Source organism: Sorex araneus, chromosome 1 (genome assembly GCF_027595985.1).
Source record: "Sorex araneus isolate mSorAra2 chromosome 1, mSorAra2.pri, whole genome shotgun sequence".
NCBI lineage: Eukaryota > Metazoa > Chordata > Mammalia > Eulipotyphla > Soricidae > Sorex > Sorex araneus.
Genome location: NC_073302.1, coordinates 95,868,853 through 95,893,520, shown reverse-complemented (window position 1 = coordinate 95,893,520; position 24,668 = coordinate 95,868,853). Strand labels below are relative to the sequence as shown.

At 40.1% G+C, this 24,668-nt stretch overlaps 1 protein-coding gene across 1 annotated transcript in view; it reads right to left on the bottom strand.

The window, feature by feature from the left end:
• TMEM135 (transmembrane protein 135) overlaps positions 1-24,668 on the bottom strand; it is a 220,380-nt gene that overhangs the window by 28,860 nt on the left and 166,852 nt on the right. The window contains exons 7-8 of the mRNA XM_055132698.1: positions 5,303-5,344; positions 2,513-2,659 (exon numbers count right to left, since the gene is read on the bottom strand). Of these exons, the coding sequence (XP_054988673.1) occupies positions 2,513-2,659; positions 5,303-5,344 (189 nt within the window). The remainder of the gene's footprint in view (positions 1-2,512; positions 2,660-5,302; positions 5,345-24,668) is intronic.

Below are 24,668 nucleotides of genomic sequence, written 5' to 3'. Positions count from 1 at the left end.
TACTTCAGCTAGGAAAGAAGAAAACATTACCCACTTTACTCTAAATGTGTCTTTGGTTTCTTAGGAAGTAAAGAAGCATGTAGTAAAGATAATATATATATATATATATATATATATATATATATATCTTTTTCTTCGCTGTTCACTATTAACACATTGTGTAAAATATGTCAATGCAGTCAAAATATTTTAATGTGAAACAGATAAACCATATTGATAAATATTTGTGACTAAACATGAAAAAAATGCATATATTTTCTATCTACTCTGCCAATACTTTTGGAAGTTTTAAATTACTTAAAGTATAATGGTCATAAATCACCCATGAAGTCAGTACTTGAGCAAAAATTCTAATGAGAATGTGCTCATATTACAGGAATTTATACTTAATTATATTTGTTAGAAAACATCTGGAAAAGAAACCTGATACAGCATTAGAATTCAAAATTCTGTTCATTTTTAAAGTAAAGAAATAAATAGGTCATATGGGAATTCGAGAGTATGTTGTGACTTATGAGAAAACTGTTCAGTCCTCTAGAGTTTAATAAAGATTTTAGCTGGAGAACTACTGTTCAAAACTCACTTATTTGGTAGGCTGACTCTAGTATGATTCCCTTTAAGCATTAAAAAGTAAGCAAAATTCTACCATGGGTTTAGCGCTTTCCCTTTCTCTGTGAAGGATGCATTTCCAAAATAAGTAGATTCTTTCAGAATCTTCAGACTAGACTGATTAGACCTTCATGGCTGAAACACATGAACTCTTTCCTATTTACAACAATTTAAGAGTGATATTCTCATTTCATATCCTAATTCCATTTGCAAATTGATTATAAAGCCTTTTCCGTAATCTAATTCCGCCCTGCAGCTGGAGTACAGCCCTTCCCGGTCATGGGTGACAGCAATGGTTCATACGGAGCACGGCTCTTATGTCATTAGAATGATATGGCACCACAGGTCATGTGAAACTGCCGAGTGCCTGCAGCTGGCACCTGAGGAGAGGTAAGGGAGAAGGGCTGCCTTATGTAAGCCATCACTCTGCATATTTCTACAGGTCCTCCTCCAAGACATGCCCCAGCCACTTCAACTAGCGCTATGGAGAAGCTCCCACCCTCTCTGCGAGTGGAACTAAACTCTGAGAACAACACTGCCATTGAGTCCTTCCCCGTCTCACTCAGTTGCCCCGTCCCCTGCTCCCGCTGCCAACGAGCTCATCGGCCCCACTGCCCACCAGGGTGTCCTTCTCTGAGGGCTCTGAGCCAAGCTCTGTGATGACCAAGTGGTCCTGGCGCCACAGGCACCCTCCCCGCAGCACACCTTCTTAGTCTCCACAATGTCTGCTGCCATCCTTCCCACTAGTAGGGGCCTTTCTCCCCTTCTACAGGAGGCCAAGCTACAACTATCTTGCACTTGCTTAGCAAGTTCTCTAACAATTAATCCTGCCTTCTACTATCCCTCTCCTTTTATCTTCATTAAGGAGAACAGTTTTTTTTAATTCAGTTAAAAAAAATATTTAGCAGAAACTAAATACCTGTACCTAATCAATGCCCAACTATGTGGGAAACGCATGTAACCCCTTTGCTGCACACAAGACTCCGCATAGAGACTATTAGCATCAGTCAGCCCTGGCGGACTCTGGCATGTGGACTGGCTCAGTCACTTGTCATAAAGCTGGCAGGTGCAAAATGTGAGTGAAACCTCATTCCTAAAGAGGGCTTAACCTCCCAGAACTTGATCCTCCAACATTCTCTACTGCCGATACACTCCACACAATCTAAAATATCACTAAGATTAGTTTCACTGATGTTCTAATTTTGTTATTAATTTTCTTACATATCTACAACGGAAACAAAAGGCAGTCCTAATAATATGAAATAGATTTCACTGAGTAATGTACGTATTTCAAATCTTTTTATAGATTTCTAATAATTACTGTTCTTGGAAAATGTTCTTGACTTCAAGTTTGTTCCTTATTGTTCCTATACCTCCTTGAGTCTCTCTCAGAACTTGTCTCTTTTCCACCCTGAGCAAATTCAATTAGCACATATTAATCTATTTTCCAAAGTCTTCCATTCTAGCCTCCTGAAACTCTACCTCTGATCTGAAATAGAAAAGTATTTCAAGGGGCTGGAACAATAGTACAGCAGGTAGGGCGTTTGCTTTGCACACAGTCGACCCGTGTTCAATTCCCAGCATCCCAGATGGTCCTCTGAGCACTGCCAGGGATGATTCCTGAGTGCAGAGCCAGGAGTAACCCCTGTGCATTGCCAGGTGTGACCCAAAAAAGAAAAAAAAAAAAAGAAAAGAAGTCTTTCAAATTCCTGTGGCTCTATTATTCAGGCGTGTGACGGCCTCTAGTTCTCCCGGAGACAACACCCACTCTCCATACTGTGCCTTCTGAAGAGGCTCCACACACAGCTCCCACCAGACTGTCGGCACCTGACTGGAAACACCTTGCCACGGCACAAATATACGACGTCGCAATGTGCTAATATAATATAAAATAAAGACTCACACTGAATCCACAAGTTTCCTGACCAGCGCAATTATATTCCTTCTTCTTGCTTTCTCCCCCTGCTTCTCAGCCTCTTGTTCTATTCTTGCGTATGCTGCCTCTGGGGAAGAAGAATGTGTAGGAATTTCTTCCTTCCCAACAATGAACCTGAAGAAAAAACATACTGTGAGCCATTTCTCACCTTAAAAAAAATGTAGTGAGAAAAAAATCTTTTCATCATGTAGGAACAAATGCTGAAGAATATCTTCTAATGTTTTTCACAATTTATATAAAATCCAACCACCACCCTTTTAAAAACTAAGCTTTCGAAATCCGAATCCTCAGAGTCATTAACAGTTGTTTGACAATTAATGTATTTTAAAAATAAAATCAATCAGGTAAAATAGAGGGAAGCACTTTTATCAATCCCCTTTTAACTCAAGCCTCAACTTTATTTATTTAATACTCACCTTAAAGTTTTTGTTTTTATATTGAAAAACTACTAACAGGAATCTACTAATATATGACAAAAATCTATATATTTTAAGTTTACTGGTAGTAGCAATGGAATGTTCTGGGTTGCAATTCAGTAGAACACAGAGCAAAATAAAGGGAATTAATGAGGGAAAATCAGAAATGCTTAAGAGTCTACATAATCACATTCTATCTTTATAGAATCTTAAATTTGATGTTACTCCTAATCTACTTATTTCTCGTGGAAAAAGGCCAATATCCAAGAAAAGTCATTGTTCTTATCTCATGAAAACTAGGTTTTATTTTCCCAAAGACAGCGCAAAGAAAATGTCAGCACCATTGAAAGTTTCTTTTGTGCTATTGTACCTTTACTGTATGAGTCGCTGTCCTTACAAAGATTAACTTTCCTAAGAAAACTCCACCTGCTAAATTTACACAAAACATCATACAACGAAGATAAAACAATAATACTATGCCAACTTCTAAAATATGGGACCTAAGACAACAAGACAATTTCAGGATTTGTAGTAGAGAGAGAGAAAAAACGACTGCTTATCAGCAACTGCAGCCCATTTCATTCAGAACCATCTGGAGTATCTAGTTTCTCAACTTGTCAAGGAGCATGCAAAGTGGTTTGTCACCACATGGCAGCTGTGCATCCCTGGTGACTACTATTGGCCCCAAGGAATCTGGGAGTTAATTGTGAATGTGCATGGCGAATTTACAGTCTCACTTCCGCTCTTTATCCACAGCAGAAACAACAGGATAAAAGAACGGTAGGGCAGAGGCAGTAACAACTCAACACTGTTCATAAAACTGCTACAGATCTGACAGAGACCGAGTCCCTGGAGCAGCCCCAAGCCACCGAGTCAGGACCCTCCCTGCCTGAGCTCCTCGAAGCCTGTGAGCCCTCAGCACGGAACACCTCTGTTCAGGTGACCTGCTGGACTGGATCTGTGACACTGAGAAGCTTCTTTGCCATTATGTCTCATCTCCTACCAGACAGCTGGTACACATTATTTAATACATTATGAATGAATACAATAATAAGCAGCATCTATCATAGGACAAGAAGTTTTTTTTTTTAATAAAGACAAATATTAAAACATTTAACCTTCCTAGCAGCACTATGAAGTAGCTGCCATAATTTCCATGAAAGCCAACCTGGACAAGCATCTGTCCATAGCTAATGGCATTAGTAATTATTTAAACCCAGAACTAATTCTAAAGTCTGGGAGAACCCAGACCTTAATTTAAAAAATTAAATCACCAAGCTATGTCATAGATCTCTCTCATTCTGGCGTGTGTGTGTGTGTGTGTATGTGTGTGCGAGCGCGTGTGTGTCTGTCCGTTTATCTGCCTGGCTCTTTCTCACTAAATTTATTATTGCTTGGGAACTCCCAACTGTGTTATGGTTTATGGTATCTACATACAAAATGACTCTGCCCTAACAACTCCAGTTGAATCCTCAGCACCACATCGTATGATATCCCAAGCAAAGAAAAGGAACAGTACTGAGCACTGCCAGATGTGGCCCCCAAACCAAAACATCTTATAGAAAACAGCTATATAATAGTCTTCCTGTAGATTGAAGTCTACTCTTATTTTTCTCTGCTGTGTTTGTGCTAAATACAATGCTGGCAATCTTCACTAAGCAACAATCATATGTGCATCGGAAAATAAAATATGCAATATTTATGCTATAACTGGAAGAGCAGTAGATCTGGGTACATATATAGTCACTGTGAAATACTAAATTAAATTAGTCAAACATCCCAAGGCCAGATTTCTCTGTCATGTCACATGGAAATGAAAATACTCATTGTACAGAATTGTTGTGAAATATCATTTTCAAAACTATTTGAAAATGCTTGGTGTAAAGTATGATATAAATACAACAGTAATGCTAACCAACTTTCTACAGTATCTACCATGTGCCAATCACAAGTAAGATAGAACAAATATAAGATCCAGTGACTTTAAGTTAGAAGTGTCCAATAACCTGTGTTTCCCTGTGCGTGAGAACCGTGCTAAAGAAGTCCATATTCTGACACTACAATGAACTATGTGATTGTTCACATACAGCTTTTTTCTGATCTCCTTGGAGAATTATTATAATTTTTTTGAAATACGAATGGTAGGAGGCACACAATGAACTGATTTCCAGGGGTAAAAATGTAATAATGACTCTTTTAATGAAATATCCCAAATTCTGCGACTCCTAAAGTTACTTTATCTTATAAATGGAATCAGCGATCATTTATTGTAATTACATATAATGAGATTTTTGAAAATTTTCAAATCCTCTAGTAACATGAAAACAGGTTTGTTACTCACCTAAGTGCAGAAAATGTAAATCCTTTTAAACCATCTTTGCACCTAAAACAATCAAAATTTATGTTAAAAATATTTGGAGATATAAAGTAATTTGTTAAAAAGATAGTATTTTTCCAAAAACATTTTTCAAAAGATGGGAATTATTTTAGGACAATAATCAGAATGTTACAAGTGGCTAAACAAGTAGGAAACAATGAAGTAAGTCACCTCACACAAAATGATTACAATAACAATATCCCTATGCCATATTCACACCATTCCTTAAAGGGTTCCATGTGCATGGAAATGAAGGCTGCAGTAAATGATCTTCATTCTGCCCACGCCTGGGGAAGCACTTTGCTGCGAAGAGAGGGCCACTGCACCGCTGGGTACTAGGTACAGGTCAACGCAAGGTCCGACTCCTCCCTTCTCAGTAGCACCCCCTTACTGACTCTGCAGTGAACGCACAGGAATGCAGAACTGGCAGTAACAGCACGTGTAGCTGGCACTTTAACTTATGAGTAAGTCAAATCAGATGGAGTAACAGAGCAAGGAGGACAGGATGGGTGGGAAAGGGGGAAAGCATAGAGAAAGCATTTCAAATATTATTTGGGGAACCTTATATATGCATTTATGCTTACTCAGATCGTAGCTCTATAAACAGGTATTTCTATATCCTACAATGATGTGCTGTGCACGCATGCACACACACACACTCGTGAATTCCCAGAGTATTCGGCAGAAAATACTTTGTCTAATATGAAAGTCATGGTTTTCTCTTAAGTCTCCTCTGAAAACACTGATTCCTTTTAACTGAAGAAGGATCAAGGAATTAATCAACTAAGACTCAAAGAATCAAGGCAACCAAAAAGAAAAAAATAAGATTCTTAGACCTGCTAAAAAATATCTGTATCACTGAGATCCCATTGTTCATCGATTTGCTCAAGCAGGCACCAGTAACGTCTCCATTGTGAGACTTGCTGTTATTGTTTTTGGCATATCGAATACGCCATGGGTAGCTTGCCAGGTTCTGCCATGCGGGTGGGATACTCTCGGTAGCTTGCCAGGCTCTCCGAGAGGGACAGAGAAATCAAACCCAGGTCAGCCACATGAAAGGCAAATGCCCTATCCACTGTGCTATCACTCCAGCCCGAAAAATATCTGAAGGTTTTTTTTTTTTTTTTTTTGCTTTTCGGGTCACACCCAGCGATGCATAGGGCTTACTCCTGGCGGTGCTGAGGGACCATATGGGATGCTGGGAATCGAACCCGGGTCGGCCGCGTGCAAGGCAAATGCCCTACCCGCTGTGCTATCGCTCCAGCCCCATATCTGAAGATTTTTAAATTGGAACATTGCTATACCAGTCTTACTGACCTGTATTATAATTATGATCACCTTATTAAAGAATCCTGGATTCCCTGTAATCAAAATCCCTTGGAGCAAGCTATAAATACTAGCAATACAACTATGCTGATGTGCACGAGTGACATCAGATATTCCTGGACTAAAACTACTGCCTCACTGACCCTGCGTCTAGAGTCAGAGAAAGGTATTAGCCATTACCTTCACCAATCCCTGGTACCAATTGGTGCCAGGAGTGCAATCCTGCCAGGAGTGATCCCTAAGCATAGAGCCAGTAGTAAGCCCTGAGTACTGCTGGGTATGGCCCCCATACCAAATAATAATAATAATAATAATAATAATAATATTAATAATAAAAAATACTACCCCAAATAAAATTGAAAAATTGTTCCTGTCTTTTTTATATTAACAGTTACAAAGGAAAAGTACAACTTATAAGAAACTATAAAATATAAATACAAAAATGTAAATAAAATCAGAAACTTCATAATTTTAAATATATATATTTTTATTGGAGGATACATTTTTCAAAACCCGCAGATTTCATTCATGTGCAAAATTTTTCTAAAAGATTTAAAAATTCATTTCATTAAACAACATAACCAACTTTGTGGTCAAATTAACAGTAAAAAATGTAACCATAACGTTTAGCAACATGCTATATCGCACACAAAATGAGACTAAATGCAAAGTAAATCATGCTAGCTTTACAATGTGAATAGAAACATTTCAACATTAAAATTCTTAAACTTGTGTTTTCTATCTGACGTATCTGTCAGTAATTTGAAGCCCAGAACTGGGCATTACTAGAAAAGCGGAGCAGTGAGAGGAGAGACGGGGGTCTGGCTGGCTAGAAAACAGGAAACAGCAGGTGGATTAAAAGATATATACCTCTGGCAACACATTTTTAACCCCTGGTATGTTGTTGATTAAACACAGCTATTTATATCTGTGTAAAGTGAAATAAAAAATCTTGGTTTCACTTTTGTTGCTTTTTCAGCTTTTTGGCTGTATTTAATGATATTCAGAGGACCATGTGGTGCCACGGTCAAACCAAGCAGAGCATAAACTCAACCCACTGCACTACCTCTCTGGCCCTGAATAGGAGATTTTTGACTACTTGGATTAGTCGTAATTGAATATGTGCACCTTAAACAACAAGTTTAATTGCAGACTAAACATCCAAAGGTAGTTTTTAAATATGAGAGAGCATACAAGCAAATCTGCAATTTCATTACGATGGGTGTTTGGGTCTTTCAGCAAACCTCTACGGAAAATACTACACAGTGAGCAAGTTGTTACTTTTTCATACATGTATATGAGGTAATCTGCTTATATAAATGAGGGTCATTCGTCTGTCAAAAGAACAAAAAGTAATAAACTATTGCCATAAAAAGGATCTTCAAAAATCACTATTCCATCATATTTGGACACTAAGGCCACTGTCTCAGCCTTCCCTAATTATGAATACTATTGTGATATCTGTGTTCAATAGAAAAGATCTGATACCAAACAAAGAACCTACACAAGGCAGATTTCTTAGAAGGTACCTCACTATTATCTGGACTTGGTTATCATACTGTTAACAAAATCACATTCCTCATTCATGTGCTAATCAAACCTACTATTGATCAATTAACTATAACTGAATGCCTACTATGCATAACCACTAGTGTAGGCTCTAAGGATTTTACAATGCAGAATCCTTTCACACAGCTGACATTTCATAAAGGTTCAACAAAGGTTTACATTTGAAAAAGTAAAAAATGTCATAAGAGATAGCTGCTATAACAAAAACCAAAACAAGTTAAAAAAAGAATTGGTGGTTCGGGGCTGGAGCAATAGCACAGTGGTTAGGGTGTTTGCCTAGCACACAGACAACCCGGTTCGATTCCCTGCATCCCATATGGTCCCCTGAACACCGCCAGGAGTGGTTCCTGAGTGCAGAGCCAGGAGAACCCCTGTGCATTGCCACGTGTGACCCTCCCCCCAAAAAAGTGGTGGAACTAGGCCTTATTATTTTATATTTTACATTATTATTTACAATGTGGTCAAGAAGAGCCATAATAATGTGGTATTTTTGATCATATCCTGAAGTAACAGTGGCAAAATTTCACAAATCTGAGGGATTCAAAAGAAAGAGAATTTATAAACTATTATACTTATTATTATTTTTTTTTTGCTTTTTTTTGGTCACACCCAGCGATGCTCAGGGGTTACTCCTGGCTTTGCACTCAGGAATTACTCCTGGCGGTGCTTGGGGGACCATATGGGATGCCGGGGATCAAACCCGGGTTGGCCATGTGCAAGGCAAACACCCTACCCGCTGTGCTATTGCTCCGGCCCCTAAACTATTATACTTTTACTTAAGAAATGAAAGCATAACATTTCGATTTAATAAAGTGAGGAAAGACTTTCAAACAAAGAAAAAAGCTGGAGGAGAAAAATCTAAAGTGTTTTTAGAACACATAAAGTTTGAGATGAATATTAGCTAATTAAATGAATGTATTAAAAAAGCAGCCAATTTGGGTTTAAATAAGAGGTCTGGTTTCCTAATAAGCAGTAATTCAATACAAGGGAATTGACAATCATTTAGGAAATAAGGGTAGATCATAATTTATAGAGCAGAAAACATCTCCTATAGAAGAAAAGCAAAATTCATTTCCCTTCTTAATAATTTTTCTATGAAGTGTGGTCTGTGCAAATGACAATGACTAGTAGAGTTCAACTCAAAATTATTAAGTCTCTACATCTGTAATGTTGTGATAAGGAAAGTATGACAAGAAATAAAGCCAGACAATACAAGGAGTAGGTAAAAATTATAAGTAGTATTATATCAAATAAGTTATTTGAAATAAAAGAAACTAGAGGTTTATTTGATACACCAAAAACAGTAACAACAAGTCTCACAATGGAGACGTTACTGGTTGCCCACTCGAGAAACTGATGAACAATGAGACAACAATGGTACAGTGCTACAGAGGTTCTATACTGGAATTACTTGGAAAGTATTAAAAGTTCAGTATATTATTAAAATGTTACTGTTTGCAATAAGCACAATCTCATAAAGACCTTTCTGTGCCCTTAATTGGAAGTGTATATGATAGTAAAAACACTTTTCCCACAAAGACTGTTTGTCTCCTGCTTAAATCCCATGAAATTATGTCCCCGGGACACTTGCATCTTTATTATAAAATTGGTCCAGTAGATGTCACTAGTAAACCAGTTTTTGAAGAATCTGTAGTTCTTTGATGTGATTTCTGTTTGATATTCTGTTGAATATTGTTCCTTAAAAAATATCCACAGGCACTGCTAATGCTCCTCAGCCAAATTGCATTATGCTCCTCTAAATAAACATAATATTAGTTACAGGCGATAATCCTTTCCCCCAAATCCATCATTACACAGTTACAAAAAATTTTAAGAACATGTTATTGTTTTAATTTAAAAACTGACTATACAGAGCTAGAGAGATAGTACAGCAGGTAAGGCACTTGCCTTGCACGAGGCCAACCCAAGTTTGACCGCTGGTACCGTATGTGATCCCTGAAGTCCCACATGAGTGACCCCTGAGCACAGAGCCTGGAGTAACCCCTGGGCACAACTGTGTACGGCCCAAACATGTTCACAACATAATTTTTTGATGATATAAATTTGCTTCCTTATTATATGTTCTCTAATGAACTGAAAACATTTCCTAATAAAATATTTATAAATAAAAAAAACTTTGATTCTGACATATTTATCTTCATTTAGGACATATCTTTTATCTTCATTTAGGCATATAAACGATGCACTTTTTAAAAAGTGAATCACCGTGAGATCCAGTTACAAAGTTGTTGATCACTGGGTTCAGTCATACAATGTTCCTGTGCCCGCTCCTTCACCAGTGTACATTCCCCACCACCAACGCCCCCAGCCTCCCTCTGCCACCCCCACATCTCTCTCTCTCTCTCTCTCTCTCTCTCTCTCTCTCTCTCTCTCTCTCTCTCTCTCTCTTTCTCTCTCCACACCCCCCACCCCAACACCCCAGGAATAATCGTTTGTAACACAGGTATGGAGAGGTTATCATGTTTGTCCCTCTACCTCCTTTCAGCACGCACTTCTTATCCAGAGTGATCCTTTCCACCTATCTCTGTCATCGTGGTCCCTCTCTATTCTAAATACCCTCCCTAACCACTGTGGTAAGTTTCCACCATGGGCCAGTCCTCCTGACCCTTTTTTCTACTGTCCTTGGGTAATAGTCTATGTTTCCTATATCCCACAAATGAGCGCAATCATTCTAGTGCTGTCCCTCTCCATCTAACTCATTTTTCTCATAGCATAATACTCTCCACGTCCAAACGGTGCACTTTACAGGGTCAGAAAGATGGCACAGAGGTTAAGCCACTTGTCTTGAGTGTGGTTATGGCTATGACAATGATTCAAATGCTGGCATCACATGTGATCCCCCAACACTAAGCCATGTTTGGACCAAGAAGACACAGCAGTAGTGGCCCCCAAGCATTGCTGGGTATGGTCCAAAAGCAAAAACAAAAATGATACACTTTATAAATCTACTGTGAAATATTCTTGAAGGCAGCATATGGTATAGTAGAAAGACTCACACAAACAAGACTAGTCACAACTTTTCTACCAACCTAAGAAAATCATCTAACTTTTGGGCTAACCTTAGTGTATAAAAAACAGACCAAAAGTAAACACTTTCTGTAATTGGCAAGTAAGTGATTCTAAAATTCTAATTCTAAAATTGTATTATTTTGGCATTCCATCTAATGACAGTTTTATTAGAAAATAATAGTAGATGCACATGGCCAACTCTGGTTCCCTCCTGAGGATCACCAGGACTGACCCCTGAGCACAGAGCCAAGAGTAAGACCTAAGCACCACAGGGTGTACGCCAAAAACAAAAAGAAACAGAAAGAAAAAAAGAAAAGAAAATAAATATTCTAAGCCACTTATGACATAAAAAACAAAATCTCACTAATTAAGAAAAATAATAAAACCAAAAAATTTACATTGAGATGGCTAGCTGCTATTAATATTGTTAAATTTCCTTTTCAGTTTATTGAGGTAGAAGAACTGATACAACAGCAGTTCACAGACAAACTTTTCCTTCTTATTTTTTTTTTCTTTTTGGGTCACACCTGGCGATGCATAGGGGTCACTCCTGGCTCTGCACTCAGGAATTACCCCTGGCGGTACTCAGGGGACCATATGGGATGCTGGGGATCGAACTCAGGTCGGCTGCGTGCAAGGCAAATGCCCTACCCGCTGAGCGATCACTCCGGCCCCTTCCTTCTTAATTTTAAGTCATAAAGACCAACTATCACTGTATCACTGTCATCCCATTGTTCCTCGATTTATTAGAGCGGGTACCAGTAATGTCACTATTACTCTCAGCACTGAGATTTTAGCAGCCTCTCCTTACTCGTCTTTCCCAACGATTGGAGGCTCTTTCAGGGAAACTACCGAGAGTATCCTACCCACACGGACAGAGTCTGGCAAGCTACCTGTGGTGTATTCAATATGCCAAAAACGATAGGCCTCATTCCCCTGACCCTGAAAGATCAACTACAGCCTTTAAAAATTTTAAGATTATAAAGACCAAACTACACTGTTATAGAAAGACCTGAAAAAAAAAAGTTGAGGAAGCAAACCTATTATATCATTAATGACAAAATTTTTCTATTACTCTAGTTGATATCAATACCAAAATTTATGATAAAATATTAACTTTCATTATTATATGAACATAGAATATTGGTGACAAGTATAAAGGTGCTAAAAGACAAACAAACATAGGCACATTAAAAATTTTAGGTAAAAATCTGTTTAAATCTGGCCATAACCCATCTAGCACAAAGGAGATTTGAGAAACTACTAAAGGGCGGGGGTTAGGGGGAAGAAAAAAATTTTTTTTTCTTTTTGGGTTACACCCGGTGATGCAAAGGAGTTACTCCTTGCTCATGCACTCAGGAATTATTCCTGGCAGTGCTAGGGGGGCCATATGGAATGCTGGGAATCAAACCCGGGTAGACTGCGTGCAAGGCAAATGCCCTACCTGCTGTGCTATAGCTCCAGCCCCAGAAGAAACACTTTTACAGGCATAAATGGGAATGGGAATAAGGAAGCTACACTAGGCAAAAAAGTTGATTATTATAGTCAGTTTTCTTTAGAGGATGGTAGGGGTTTTATAAATCAGAGTACCTTATGTAGTGCTTATCAGACAATTTCTGATTGGCTGGTTTAAGCTTCCATTTTAGAGTGAGAGACAGAACTGCAAAAAAAGTAAGTCTCATTTACAGTTCTCTTGCTCTTACCTCTTTGCTAGAACAATGTCTGTTCTTTACCTCTGCAATGAAAAAAACTATCCTTTTAAGTGTATACAGAAAGTTAACATATTATAAGGAACTATATATGCAAGTGTCAAACTGAGGAATCCTAGTATTGATGGTGGTTCTGTAGTTGTATGTTTATTACAGATCATCATCATCATCCCATTGATCGTCGATTTCTCAAGCCATCTCAGTAACGTCTCCATGCGTCCTAGCCTCAGATTTCAGAACCCTCTCTCTACTCTTCCTTCCCAACGATGCCACATCAGAGGCTTTACAGAAGCCTGATTTATTACAGAATAAACATTTTTTTAAAATGTTAAATCTCAGTTTAGCGACATGGCATTTAGCTTAAGGGTCTGTGATTTGCGTGTAACATACCCCAGCAGCTGTGAGTATGCTAACTACTGCAGGAAGATGGATAAACAGGCATCAGAGCTGAGTGCAGCCCTGCGTGCAGGAGGTCTGAGTTCAGTTCCCATCACCACATGGACCCACAGCCGCTGCCAGGAGCCCCCGACAAGTACAGAGCCGAGAGCAGACACAGTGCATCTCCGGTGGTGGCCAAACACAAACACCCGGGACATGAAGAAAACAACTCATCAACAATATTAATATACCCTTCGAAAAGTTTATATTATATACTATTTTTGTACTCCACACAACAGGCCCTGAAACCCAGGCTAATAGACCTTAGAAGGTGGGAGAAAGTGCATCTCCAGGCAGAGACAGACAGAGACACCAGGAGAGAAAGGGCAGTGCAGACGGAAAGGCATCTCCAAGGTGCAAGGCATCAGCCAGTGGGAGCAGGGGGCGTGTTCACTGCTGGACACCGACACATAGTCCTGTGATTACAGCACTGTGACACGCGGCAAGGAGCCAGAGGGTCTAAACTGAAACAGACGACGCAGGCAGTTGCAATCTCGTGGCCCTCCAGCAGCTCTGCTGATAGCAGTTATTGGAGGATGCCATGCTGGAACCCATGTCCACATTAACAGACCCTGAAGGCAGAAACCCCCAAGGAGAACACTCCCTACTCACTGAGCTGAGCTAGCAGGGGGCTGAGAGACAACGGGCCAGAGTACTTACTCCTTGCACCAGACACTTACAGGCTCTGTGGACCTCTGGTCCTCCCCTTGCCATGTGACCTCAGCACGACAGCTAAGCTGGGTACCTGCAACATGGCACTGTCAGTTGTCATGCAAGCCTGTGCCAACCGGAAGCCTCGGGACCACAGACACCAGCTGATCACCTGTCAGCTGACCATCAACCAACCGAATCACAGTGTCAGCAGTTCAAAACTGTGATCGCTGGTGACTGCCAGCGTTAGTCACACTCGATGCTGGCACTACAAAGGTGAAGTGCACCCAACGATAAACTACCTGGTCATGATGTGGTGCTAAAATGCATCAGCACCAAGCTGATTGCCAGGCAGCTGACGAAACCCAAGAACCACAGGTGCCACACAGGCCATCTGATGTCAGTGACACACTGCCATGCACATACAACTGCAAATTGACGATACAGGGTCTTGTCAAAATCCTGTGGAGAACCACGTATTCGATGAGAAACTGCACGGGTGGGTTAAGGCAAAGCATGGCAAGAACTCCCGACACAAGGGAGCTGTGCAAACTCTCTGAAGATGTCGAAGCAACTTAGTGATGTTTATGCAAATGAGGCCAGGGAAGTAAAATCAGACAGGAAGGCTGGCTCACCGAACGGCTGAATACCTGCAAGCCCGAGGTCCAAGGCCCACAGCCTATGGCCTGCTAGCACCACTAGGAGCAACGAACATGCATGAACAGGAGTGGTCAAAAAGCAAAAGCAAAGCACCTTAAAAAAAATACAAAGATAAAATAGAAGGGAAAGGAACAGCTGAAAGGAAAGATTTGAATATCAAATTGGTGAGCTCAAAGACAGGGCACGTGAATAATCCAAAAACATCAGGAAAAAAGAAAAAATGTAATTGAAAATATCAAGATATTTCAGGGGTAGCGTCTGCATTATTTGGGGCTTCAGAAAGAAAAGGGAGACAGAAAAGGCAGAATTCTTATTTGAAGAAGTAATAGCTAAGAAATATCCAAAGCTAAGTCAGCGATTCAACCCATATCCAGGAAACTCCAAGAGTTCCAAATAAACCCGAACAGATGCACACTGACACAATATAATTAAAACGACAAAATCCAAAGATAGAGAATCCTGAAAGCATGAGAAAAAAAACCACAAATATAATACCAATACAACTACCAGATTTCTAAAAATAAAACAACATACAAAAATAACCAACACTATTGAGCATCATAAATGTTTCAAAATAAGAAACCAAACAAAAAGCTGATAGAGGAAGACTGGAGTAGATATCCCACCAAAGAGATGGAGAAATGGCTAACACGCACGAGAGAAATGCTGACTGCTGGTGGGAATGTAAGTGGGCAGAAGTGCTGTCTCCAAATACTAAAAGTAGATCTACCAGGCAACCCAGAAATTGAGGGCATTCTGAGTATGGCATTTAATATGGAAAAAAGAGCAACTGACAGGCTCCTATTCTAAGAAACCTCACACAAAATCTGAAACTGGAATAGCAACAAATGAACCATTAGGGGAAAGCTATTTTGTTTGTTTCATTAATACTTCTTTTTAGTTGTTGCTGTTGTCTTTTTGGTTTTGGGGAGAGTCACATCTGTAATGCTTTGGGGTTATCAATCTCGGTGATCCTAAGAGTACATGCCATTTCAGGATGGAATCCAGGCACCCTCATGAGCATTCACTCTAGCCCTCTGAGCTACCTCTCAAGCCCCATCACTACGTCTGAATGTTTGCAAAATAATTCCAGTTGTATTTCCTCAATAGACTATCTCTTAGTGATTAAGAATATTGTTTTTGGTATGATAAACATTGTACAGTACATTTTATAAAAATGGTGTATTGGTTTAGCTATATCCTCGAGAACCAAAGCTGCTGAAGCAGGCAGCAGTTATGGGTAATCAAGTGTGATTGTGAGTCCCTAGACAATTACTGCCAACTTTTTTCTCCTGTGTCCTAAATATAAATTGGAAACATTTGGATTCAAACTTACTTTAACAACTCCAATAGAATCAGATTTCTGGAACTGTTTTTGCCTCAAAATCCAAACTAAGTAAGGTCATGCTCCAAACTGGCTTTATTTACTAAGGAACCAAGAATCACCTTTAGATGATTTCTAAAAAGAAATGTTAATTAGGCTGAATGTGCTTCTCCAGATGAAACAGTAACAGGAACTCTACTCAAGCTTAACAATGGGTGTACAGGGAGCAGATTTCAGTTTCACTGGACACACTCAAAGGCCTATTTGCAGTTCCTAAGGAAATGGCATGTTTAGATTTGACAAATCAAGTATAGGCAAAAACCAAATAAAATCAAAATAGTATTTTATGTAAATCTAAGGGAAAATGTAGCAAGTGTTTTAAAATCATGGTGCTGCTCTGGGCAGAAATTATTTACATTAAATAAAATTACAGGCCAGGACAAAGGAGGGCATGCAGCCCGGCAGCCTGCAGGGACTTGGGCGTCTGGACCCTGGAGGAGATATTCTCCTCCCCCCCCAAACACACACACACACACACACACACACACACACACACACAACACAGAACAAGACCTTGGGGGAGATTCTCCTCCAACAGGTAACCTCCCCTCCCCACCCCCAAACACACACACACACACACACACACACACACACACACCCCAGAACAAGACCCTGGGGGAGATATTCTCCTCCAACAGGTAACCCCCCCTCCCCACCCTCAAAAACACACACACACACACACGCGCGCGCAAGCACATGCACACGCACACATGGCTGTTCTCAGAGCCTACTCCTGTGTTATCCAGAGGATTACACCTGGCAGTGCTTGGGATATATACTATCATGGGGTTGATATAGGGTCACCATATGCAAGGCAAGAGCCTCACCCCTGTACTACCTCTCCCGTCCCTGAGTAACCCTAACAAAAGTGTGGTTCAAAACATCCTTATTCAATATAATTTGCTTCCAATCAATTAGCTCTCCTTGCCTCCTAAGATATCACTGTGAAAAAATACTACAAAGAATTAGTGGGATATTGGAGAAAAGATAAGAAATCACAAAAATACTTGAATAAAGGGAGATAGCAGCAGTCCTCAAACTATGACTATAGGAATATTTGACAGAAGACATAAGGGCACAGAGAGTTTTGTTTGTTTTTGATGGCAGTCAAAAAACTCTTTATTGAGATACTGTGATTTATAATACAACTTAATCATGGTTTCAGGCATACATAATTCCAACCCACATCCACACGAGAGCACCCACTTTCCTCCCGCAAGGTCCCAGCGGCCCTCCTGTTACACTCAGCTATAAACCCAGTCCTGTTGCCCTTGGCCGTCTCCTCACTGTGAATCTCTTCACAGGAGACCATTCTGTATCCTTTCCTTTACCTCTGACTTGGTTCAGCAGCAGGATTCTTCAACACAACAGCAAACTGCATGCTCTAATCCATTCTTTGCAGCATAGTATTCCACTGTGTGTGTGTCTCTGTGTGTGCGTGCGTGCACGCAAAGCAAATACTTGATCCATTTACCTGTATTTGGATATTTGGGTTGTTTCCATATTTTGGTAAGTGCTATTAAGTGCCACTAAACATAGCTACACATATGACCTTTTGAATTCATGCTGCTGTGTAAAAACTACCTAAGTACTTCCTATTTAAATAGGTTCTGCCCAAACCTGCCCAGACCGTGGGCAACACTGCAGGATCACATCTTTTATTCTGCTCCTCTTCAAACTGCCATTTTCATATCAGTCTAAAAAATTTCCTGGACAACCAGAGGTACTAATTTGCCACTCATCACCCAGTTTTATATATTGTACTTCCTTAAAATATCTTGTTCAGGAGATAGGTAGTATTTCTCCCAGAAATAAGGTATTGTTTTTGCCTTGCATACTGCTGACTTTGATTCAATCCCAGGGCCATATACGGTTCCCTCAGTACTGCCAGGAGTGATCCCTGAGTGCAGAGCCAGGAGTAAGCCTGTGCTGTGGCCCAGAACAAAACAAATCTTGAGTTTCTGAGAGTAACTCTCTGTCCATTACTGATATGCTACTTCCTGGAGCTTTTAATTGCCATGACAGGTGTGCTTATATCAACTGTCTCTTCCATCTAGTTCATTTTTCAGCTAAAGTGAGAGAAAATTCCAATCCTGTGCTTCTATTCTAAAGCAGCTCAATTTATTGATAGAGAAAACTCTTAAGTACTGTAGTAGTTTACATAAGATCTTTATAAAATTCTATTCTCATCTGGAAGAATGAAGGAATTAGAATATTGCTAATTGCATGTTCATAGATAATTTTCTTCTCATCCCTTTACCTTGAGTCTTTGTTGAAATGGGTGAAACAGTAAGGCCTAGGATCATTGCTAGGATTGAAAGAATTATCTGAACAAAGCCTGGTACACAGCAATATGCCAATAAAAATGTTAACTTTTATTATGTAATTTTTTAAACCTTACTCCTATTGTTATGTTTAAAAACTCAATCTTTGTGGTGGTGGGAAATGTACACTGGTGTAGTGATGGTTGCTGAATCATGGTATCACTGAAACACAATAATGAACACCTTTGTAATGATCTACTTCACAGACATTCAATTTAAAAATTTTTTATGGGGCTCTCCCTGGCCAGCCAGCCAGCCAGCCAGCCAGCCAGCCAGGTATGTAAGCGCACCGCTCCCGTCAGCTGGACCTGCCCACTGATCGCTCCACCTGGGCACCCATCATCCCTGCCTGCTACCCAAGACCCACCTCTCCCCAGCCAGGTGGGAACGCGCCCCACACCACATCCCAAAAGATTACTGGGGGCTGGGCCTGTATCTCAGGGGACATGGCTTAAAAGGGGGCGTGGCCTCCGGCTGGAGTTATTTCAACCTGCACAAACCCTTGCTAAAGAGAGCATAGCCTTAAGCCTTCATGAGCGGCCCCACATAAAATAGGAGGAGCGCATGAGAGTAAGGAAGTATCCTAGAATAGGAACAAGGCTATCATCACCAACTTAGCTCATCCAGAATCCCTTCTACAGCGAAAGAAAATAGGGATAGACAACTACAAGGTGTCAACCCTATACTCCCATAACAATATGAAGAAACAGCAAAAATCCCCCTCACAAAGAGAGGATGAAGAAAAGATTCCAAAAGCCTCAACAGGGGTCACACACATATACGGCCTCTCAGACAATGAATTCAGAGAGGAAATCTTGAAGAGGTTTGACGCACTCAAAGCAACCATGGAACAGAAATCCAATAAATTAAGGGACGATATGAATGAAGCACAGGTAACTTGCCAGGCTCTGCCGCACGGGCTCAATACTGTCAGTAGCTTGCCGGGCTCTCCGAGAGGGGCAGAGGAATCAAACTCAGGTTGGCCCCGTGAGAGGCAAACGCCCAACTGCTGTGGATATTGGATACGCTAAAAACAGTAACAATAAGTCTCTCAATGAGAGACGTTACTGGTGCCCGCTCGAACAAATCAATGAGCAACGGGATGACAGTGACAGTGATGAATGAAGCATTGGAACGGTCCACTAAAAAAATTCAGGAAGAAATGAGAGCAGAAATTTCAAAGCTACGAACAGAAGTCACACAAATAAAGGAATCGGTAGATGAATTAAAAATCTCAGTAGGTGCCCTCAACAGTACAATGGCTACAGCCAAAGACAGAATCAGTGAACTTTAACATGAGCTGCAGAAAGCTTACAGACAAAAACAAATAATGGCAAAAGACCTCAAAATGGCTATAGAGAGAATCAGAATCCTTGGGGATGACTTCAAGAGGAACAACATAAGAATCACTGGAGTACCAGAAGCACAAGGAAATAACCCCAATGAAAAAAACATGGTTAAAGACATCATTGCTAAGAGCTGGAGAACACAGGCATCCAGATCCAAGGAGACCGAAGAGTACTAGCAAAAAGAGACCTGAATAAAAAGACTCCAAGGCATATCATAGTCAGAATGATGGATGCTGTGGATAGAGACACAATTCTGCAAGCAGCAACGTCAAAGAAGGAAATCATATAAAAAGGAGCAACCCTTAGATTTACAGCAGACCTATCAGAGGAAACCCTCCGAGCCCGAAGACAATGGTGGGACATAGTGAAAAAACTCAACAAAATGAACGCTTCACCAAGAATACTTTATCCGGCTAAACTCTCACTTAAACTCGAAGAAACTATACACTACTTTGTGAATAAACAAGAGCTCAGGAACTTCACAGACTCAAAACCAAACTTAAAAGAAGGACTAAAGGGGCTTTTGTAAGACAAGGAAAAACCCTACAAGAACAACAAACCCCACAGAAAGATGACACAAAATCCCATGACAATAATCCGTCTCAATGTCAATGGCCTAAATGCACCAATTAAAAGACACAGAGTGGAAAAATGGATTTGGAAACAAAACCCAACATTCTGCTGCCTACAAGAAACACACCTGAACAGTCAGAGCAAACACAGACTCAAAGTCAAAGGATGGAAAACAATCCTGAAAGCAAACAACTCTTTTTTTTTTTTTTTTTCAAAAAAGCTGGGGTGGCCATACTAGTATCCGAAAACATAGATTTCAGATTGAAAAATATTAGAAGGGACAGCAAAGGTCACTTTCTATTTATCAAGGGATATGTACCACAGGAAGAAATCACACTCTTAAATGCATACACATCTAACAAGCGACCGGCTAAATACCTAAAACAACTCCTAACAGACTTTAAGGAGGACACTGTTAACAGTACAATAGTAGTCAGAGACTTCAACACCACCGTATCACCTCTGGATAGATGGACAAGAATAAAATTCACCAAGGAAATACTGACTCTGAAGAAAGAAATAGAAGAGAGAGGCCTAATAGACGTATACAGGGGTTTACACCCCAAAAAGAAAGAACACACATTTTTTTCTAGTGCACATGTAACATTTTCCAAGATAGACCATGTACTGGGCCACAAAACATATTTCAATAGAATCAGAAAAATAGAAATTGCATCAACTATCTTCTCAGACCACTGTGCGCTGAAGATAGAAGACGCAGAGAATCAAAGCAAACACCTGGAAATTAAACAGCTCAGTGTTGAACAATAAGTGGGTCAGGAAGAAAATCAAGGAAGAAATCAAGAGAAACATCGAAACAAATGAGAATGAAGACACGAGCTACCAAAACCTATGGGATGCAAGTAAAGCTGTGTTAAGAGGAAAATTTATAGCTCTGCAAGCATTCCTCAGGAAGGAAGAAAGGGTCTATAGATAGCTTGACTTCACAGCTCAAGATCTTAAAAAAAGACCAGAAAAAGGAACCCAAACCAGACCAAAGGAAAGAATTAATAAAAATTATACCAGAAATTAACGACATGGAAACCCAGAAAACAATCTGAAAGGTCAATGAAACCAAGAGCAGGTTCTTTGAGAAAATAAATAAGATTGATACACCGCTAGCAATACTGACAAAGAAAGAGAGAGAGAACCCTAATAAACCGAATCAGGAATGAAAAGGGGGACATCACAACAGAAACCAATGAAATTCAAAAGATCATCAGAGACTACTTTAAAAGTCTGTATACCACAAAACAAGAGAACCTAAAAGAAATGGATGAATTCCTTGACTCCTACAATCTCCCAAGACTGAACCAAAAAGACTTGGAATACCTGAATAGACCCATTAATAACAAGGAAATTTAAACAGTAATCAAAAGTCTCCCCAAAAACAAAAGCCCAGGTCCAGATGGATTCACTGGCGAATTCTTCCAAACATTTAAAGAAGACCTGTTGCCAGTTCTCCTCAAGCTTTCCCAGGAAACTGAAAAATCAGGAACTCTCCCAAATAGTTTCTATGAAGCACATGTCTCTCTAAAACCAAAAGCAAATAAAGACACCACTAAGAAAGAAAATTGCAGACCAATATCCCTGATGAACACCGATGTGAAGATCCTCAACAAAATGTTAGCAAATAGGATTCAACAACTCATCAAAAAGATCATACACCATGACCAAGTGGGATTCATTCTGGGGATGCAGAGATGGTTTAAGATTTGGAAATCAATCAATATAATCCATCATATCAACAAAAGTAAAGATAAAAACCATATGATCATATCAATTGATGCAGAGAAAGCATTTGACAAGATCCAACATCTGTTCATGATGAAAACCCTCACCAAAATGGGTTTTGGAGGAACTTTCCTCAAGATAGTTGAAGCCATCTACCACAAGCCTATGGTAAGCATTACCCTCAATGGGGAAAAACGAAGGGCCTTTCCTCTATGATCAGGGACAAGACAAGCATGCCCACTCTCACCACTTCTGTTCAATATAGTACTGGAAGTACTTGTGATAGCTGTTAGGCAAGAAAAAGATATCAAGGGTATCAAGATAGGAAAGAAAGAAATCAAACTCTCACTATTTGCAGACGACCTGATACTATATCTAGAGAAGCCTAAAGCCTCTACTAAGAAACTCTTAGAAACAATACGCTTGTAAGTAAAGTCACAGGCAATAAAATCAATACCCAAAAATCCATGGCCTTCCTATATGCAAACAATGAGACAGAGGAAAGGGACATGAAAAAAGCAATCCCATTCACAACTGTGCCCCAGAAAATCAAGTACCTCGGAATCAGCTTAACTAAGGAAGTAAAAGCCCTCTACAAAGAAAACTGTAAAAAGCTACTCCATGAAATAAAAGAGGACATAAGGAAATGGAAACATATCCCCTGCTCATGGTTAGGGAGAATCAACATTGTCAAAATGTCAATACTCCCGAAAGCATTATACAGACTCAACGCGATCCCTATAAGGATACCCATGACATTCTTCAAAGAAATGGATCAAGCAATCCTGAAATTCATATGGAACAACAAACCACCACGGATTGCTAAATCAATTACTGGGAAAAAGACAACGGGAGGCATCACCCTCCCCAACCTTAAACTTTACTACGCAGCGGTAACAATCAAAACAGCATGGTACTGGAACAAAGGCAGAGCCTCGGACCAATGGAACAGGGTGGAATATTCCTACACACAACCCCAAATGTATGAACATCTAATCTTTGATAAGGGAGCATGAAATGTGAAGTGGAGCAAGGAAAGCCTCTTTAACAATGGTGCTGGCACAACTCGACAACCACATGCAAAAGAATTGGCTTAGACCTCTACCTGACACCATGCACAAAAGTCAGATCAAAATGGATTAAAGACCTCAACATCAGACCACAAACCATAAGGTACATCGAAGACAAGGTCAGCAAAACCCTCCAGGATATTGAAGCTAATGGTATCTTCAAAGATGACATGCAACTGACCAACCAAGAGGAAACAGAGATAAACAAATGGGACTTCATTAAACTAAGAAGCTTCTGCACCGCAAGAGATACAGTGACCAGAATACAATGACAATCTACAGAATGGGAAAGGATATTCACCCAATACCCATCAGATAAGGGGTTGATATCAAGGGTATATAAGGCACTGGTTGAACTCTACAAGAAGAAAACATCCAACCCCATCAGAAAATGAGGCAAAGAAATGAACAGAAACTTTCCCAAGGAAGAGGTATGAATGGCCAAAAGGCACATGAAAAAGTGTTCTACGTCACTAATCATCAGGGAGATGCAGATCAAAACAACCATGAGATACCACCTCACACCACAGAGACTGGCACACATCCAAAAGAACAAAAGCAACCGCTGTTGGAGAGAATGTGGGGAGAAAGGGACCCTTCTACACTGCTGGTGAGAATGCCGACTGGTTCAGCTCTTTTGGAAAACAATATGGACGCTTCTCAAACAATAGAAACTGAGCTCCCATTTGATCCAGCAATACCACTCCTGGGAATATATCCCAGAGAAGCAAAAAAGTATAGTCGAAATGACATCTGCACTTATATGCTCATCGCAGCACTGTTTACAATAGCCAGAATTTGGAAAAAACCCGAGTCCCTAGAACAGAAGACTGGTTAAAGAAATTCTGGTACATCTATACAATGGAATACTACGCAGCTGTTAGAAAGAATGAAGTCATGAACTTTGCATATAAGTGGATCAACATGGAAAGTATCATGCTAAGTGAAATGAGTCAGAAAGAGACAGACATAGAAAGATTGCACTCATCTGTGGAATATACAATAACAGCCTAGGAAACTAATATCCAAGAATAGTAGAAATAAGTACCAGGAGGTTGGCTTCATGGTTTGGAAGCTGGTCTCACATGCTGGGGAAAAAGGCAGCTCAGATAGAGAAAGGAACACCAAGTAAAATGTGGTTGGAGATCCTGAGTGGGAAGGGAGACGAGTGCTGAAAGTAAACTAGAATCTGAAAACAATGGCCACTCAATACCCATATTGCAAACCACAACACCCAATTGGAGAGAGAGATCACAGAGGCAGGGTGGGGTGGGGAAGGAGATGGGATTGGGGAGTGGGAGGGATACTGGGTTTATTGGTGGTGGAGAATGGGCACTGGTGGAGGGATGTGTTGGCAAACATTGTATGAGGGAAAAAACAAGCTCGAAAATGTGTAAATCTGTATCCATACCCTCATGGTGATACACTAATTAAAGAATAAAAATAAAGTTTTTAAGAAGTCATGTGGAGTTCATGCCCTATCCAATCAGCTTAATCAATAGTTGAATAAACT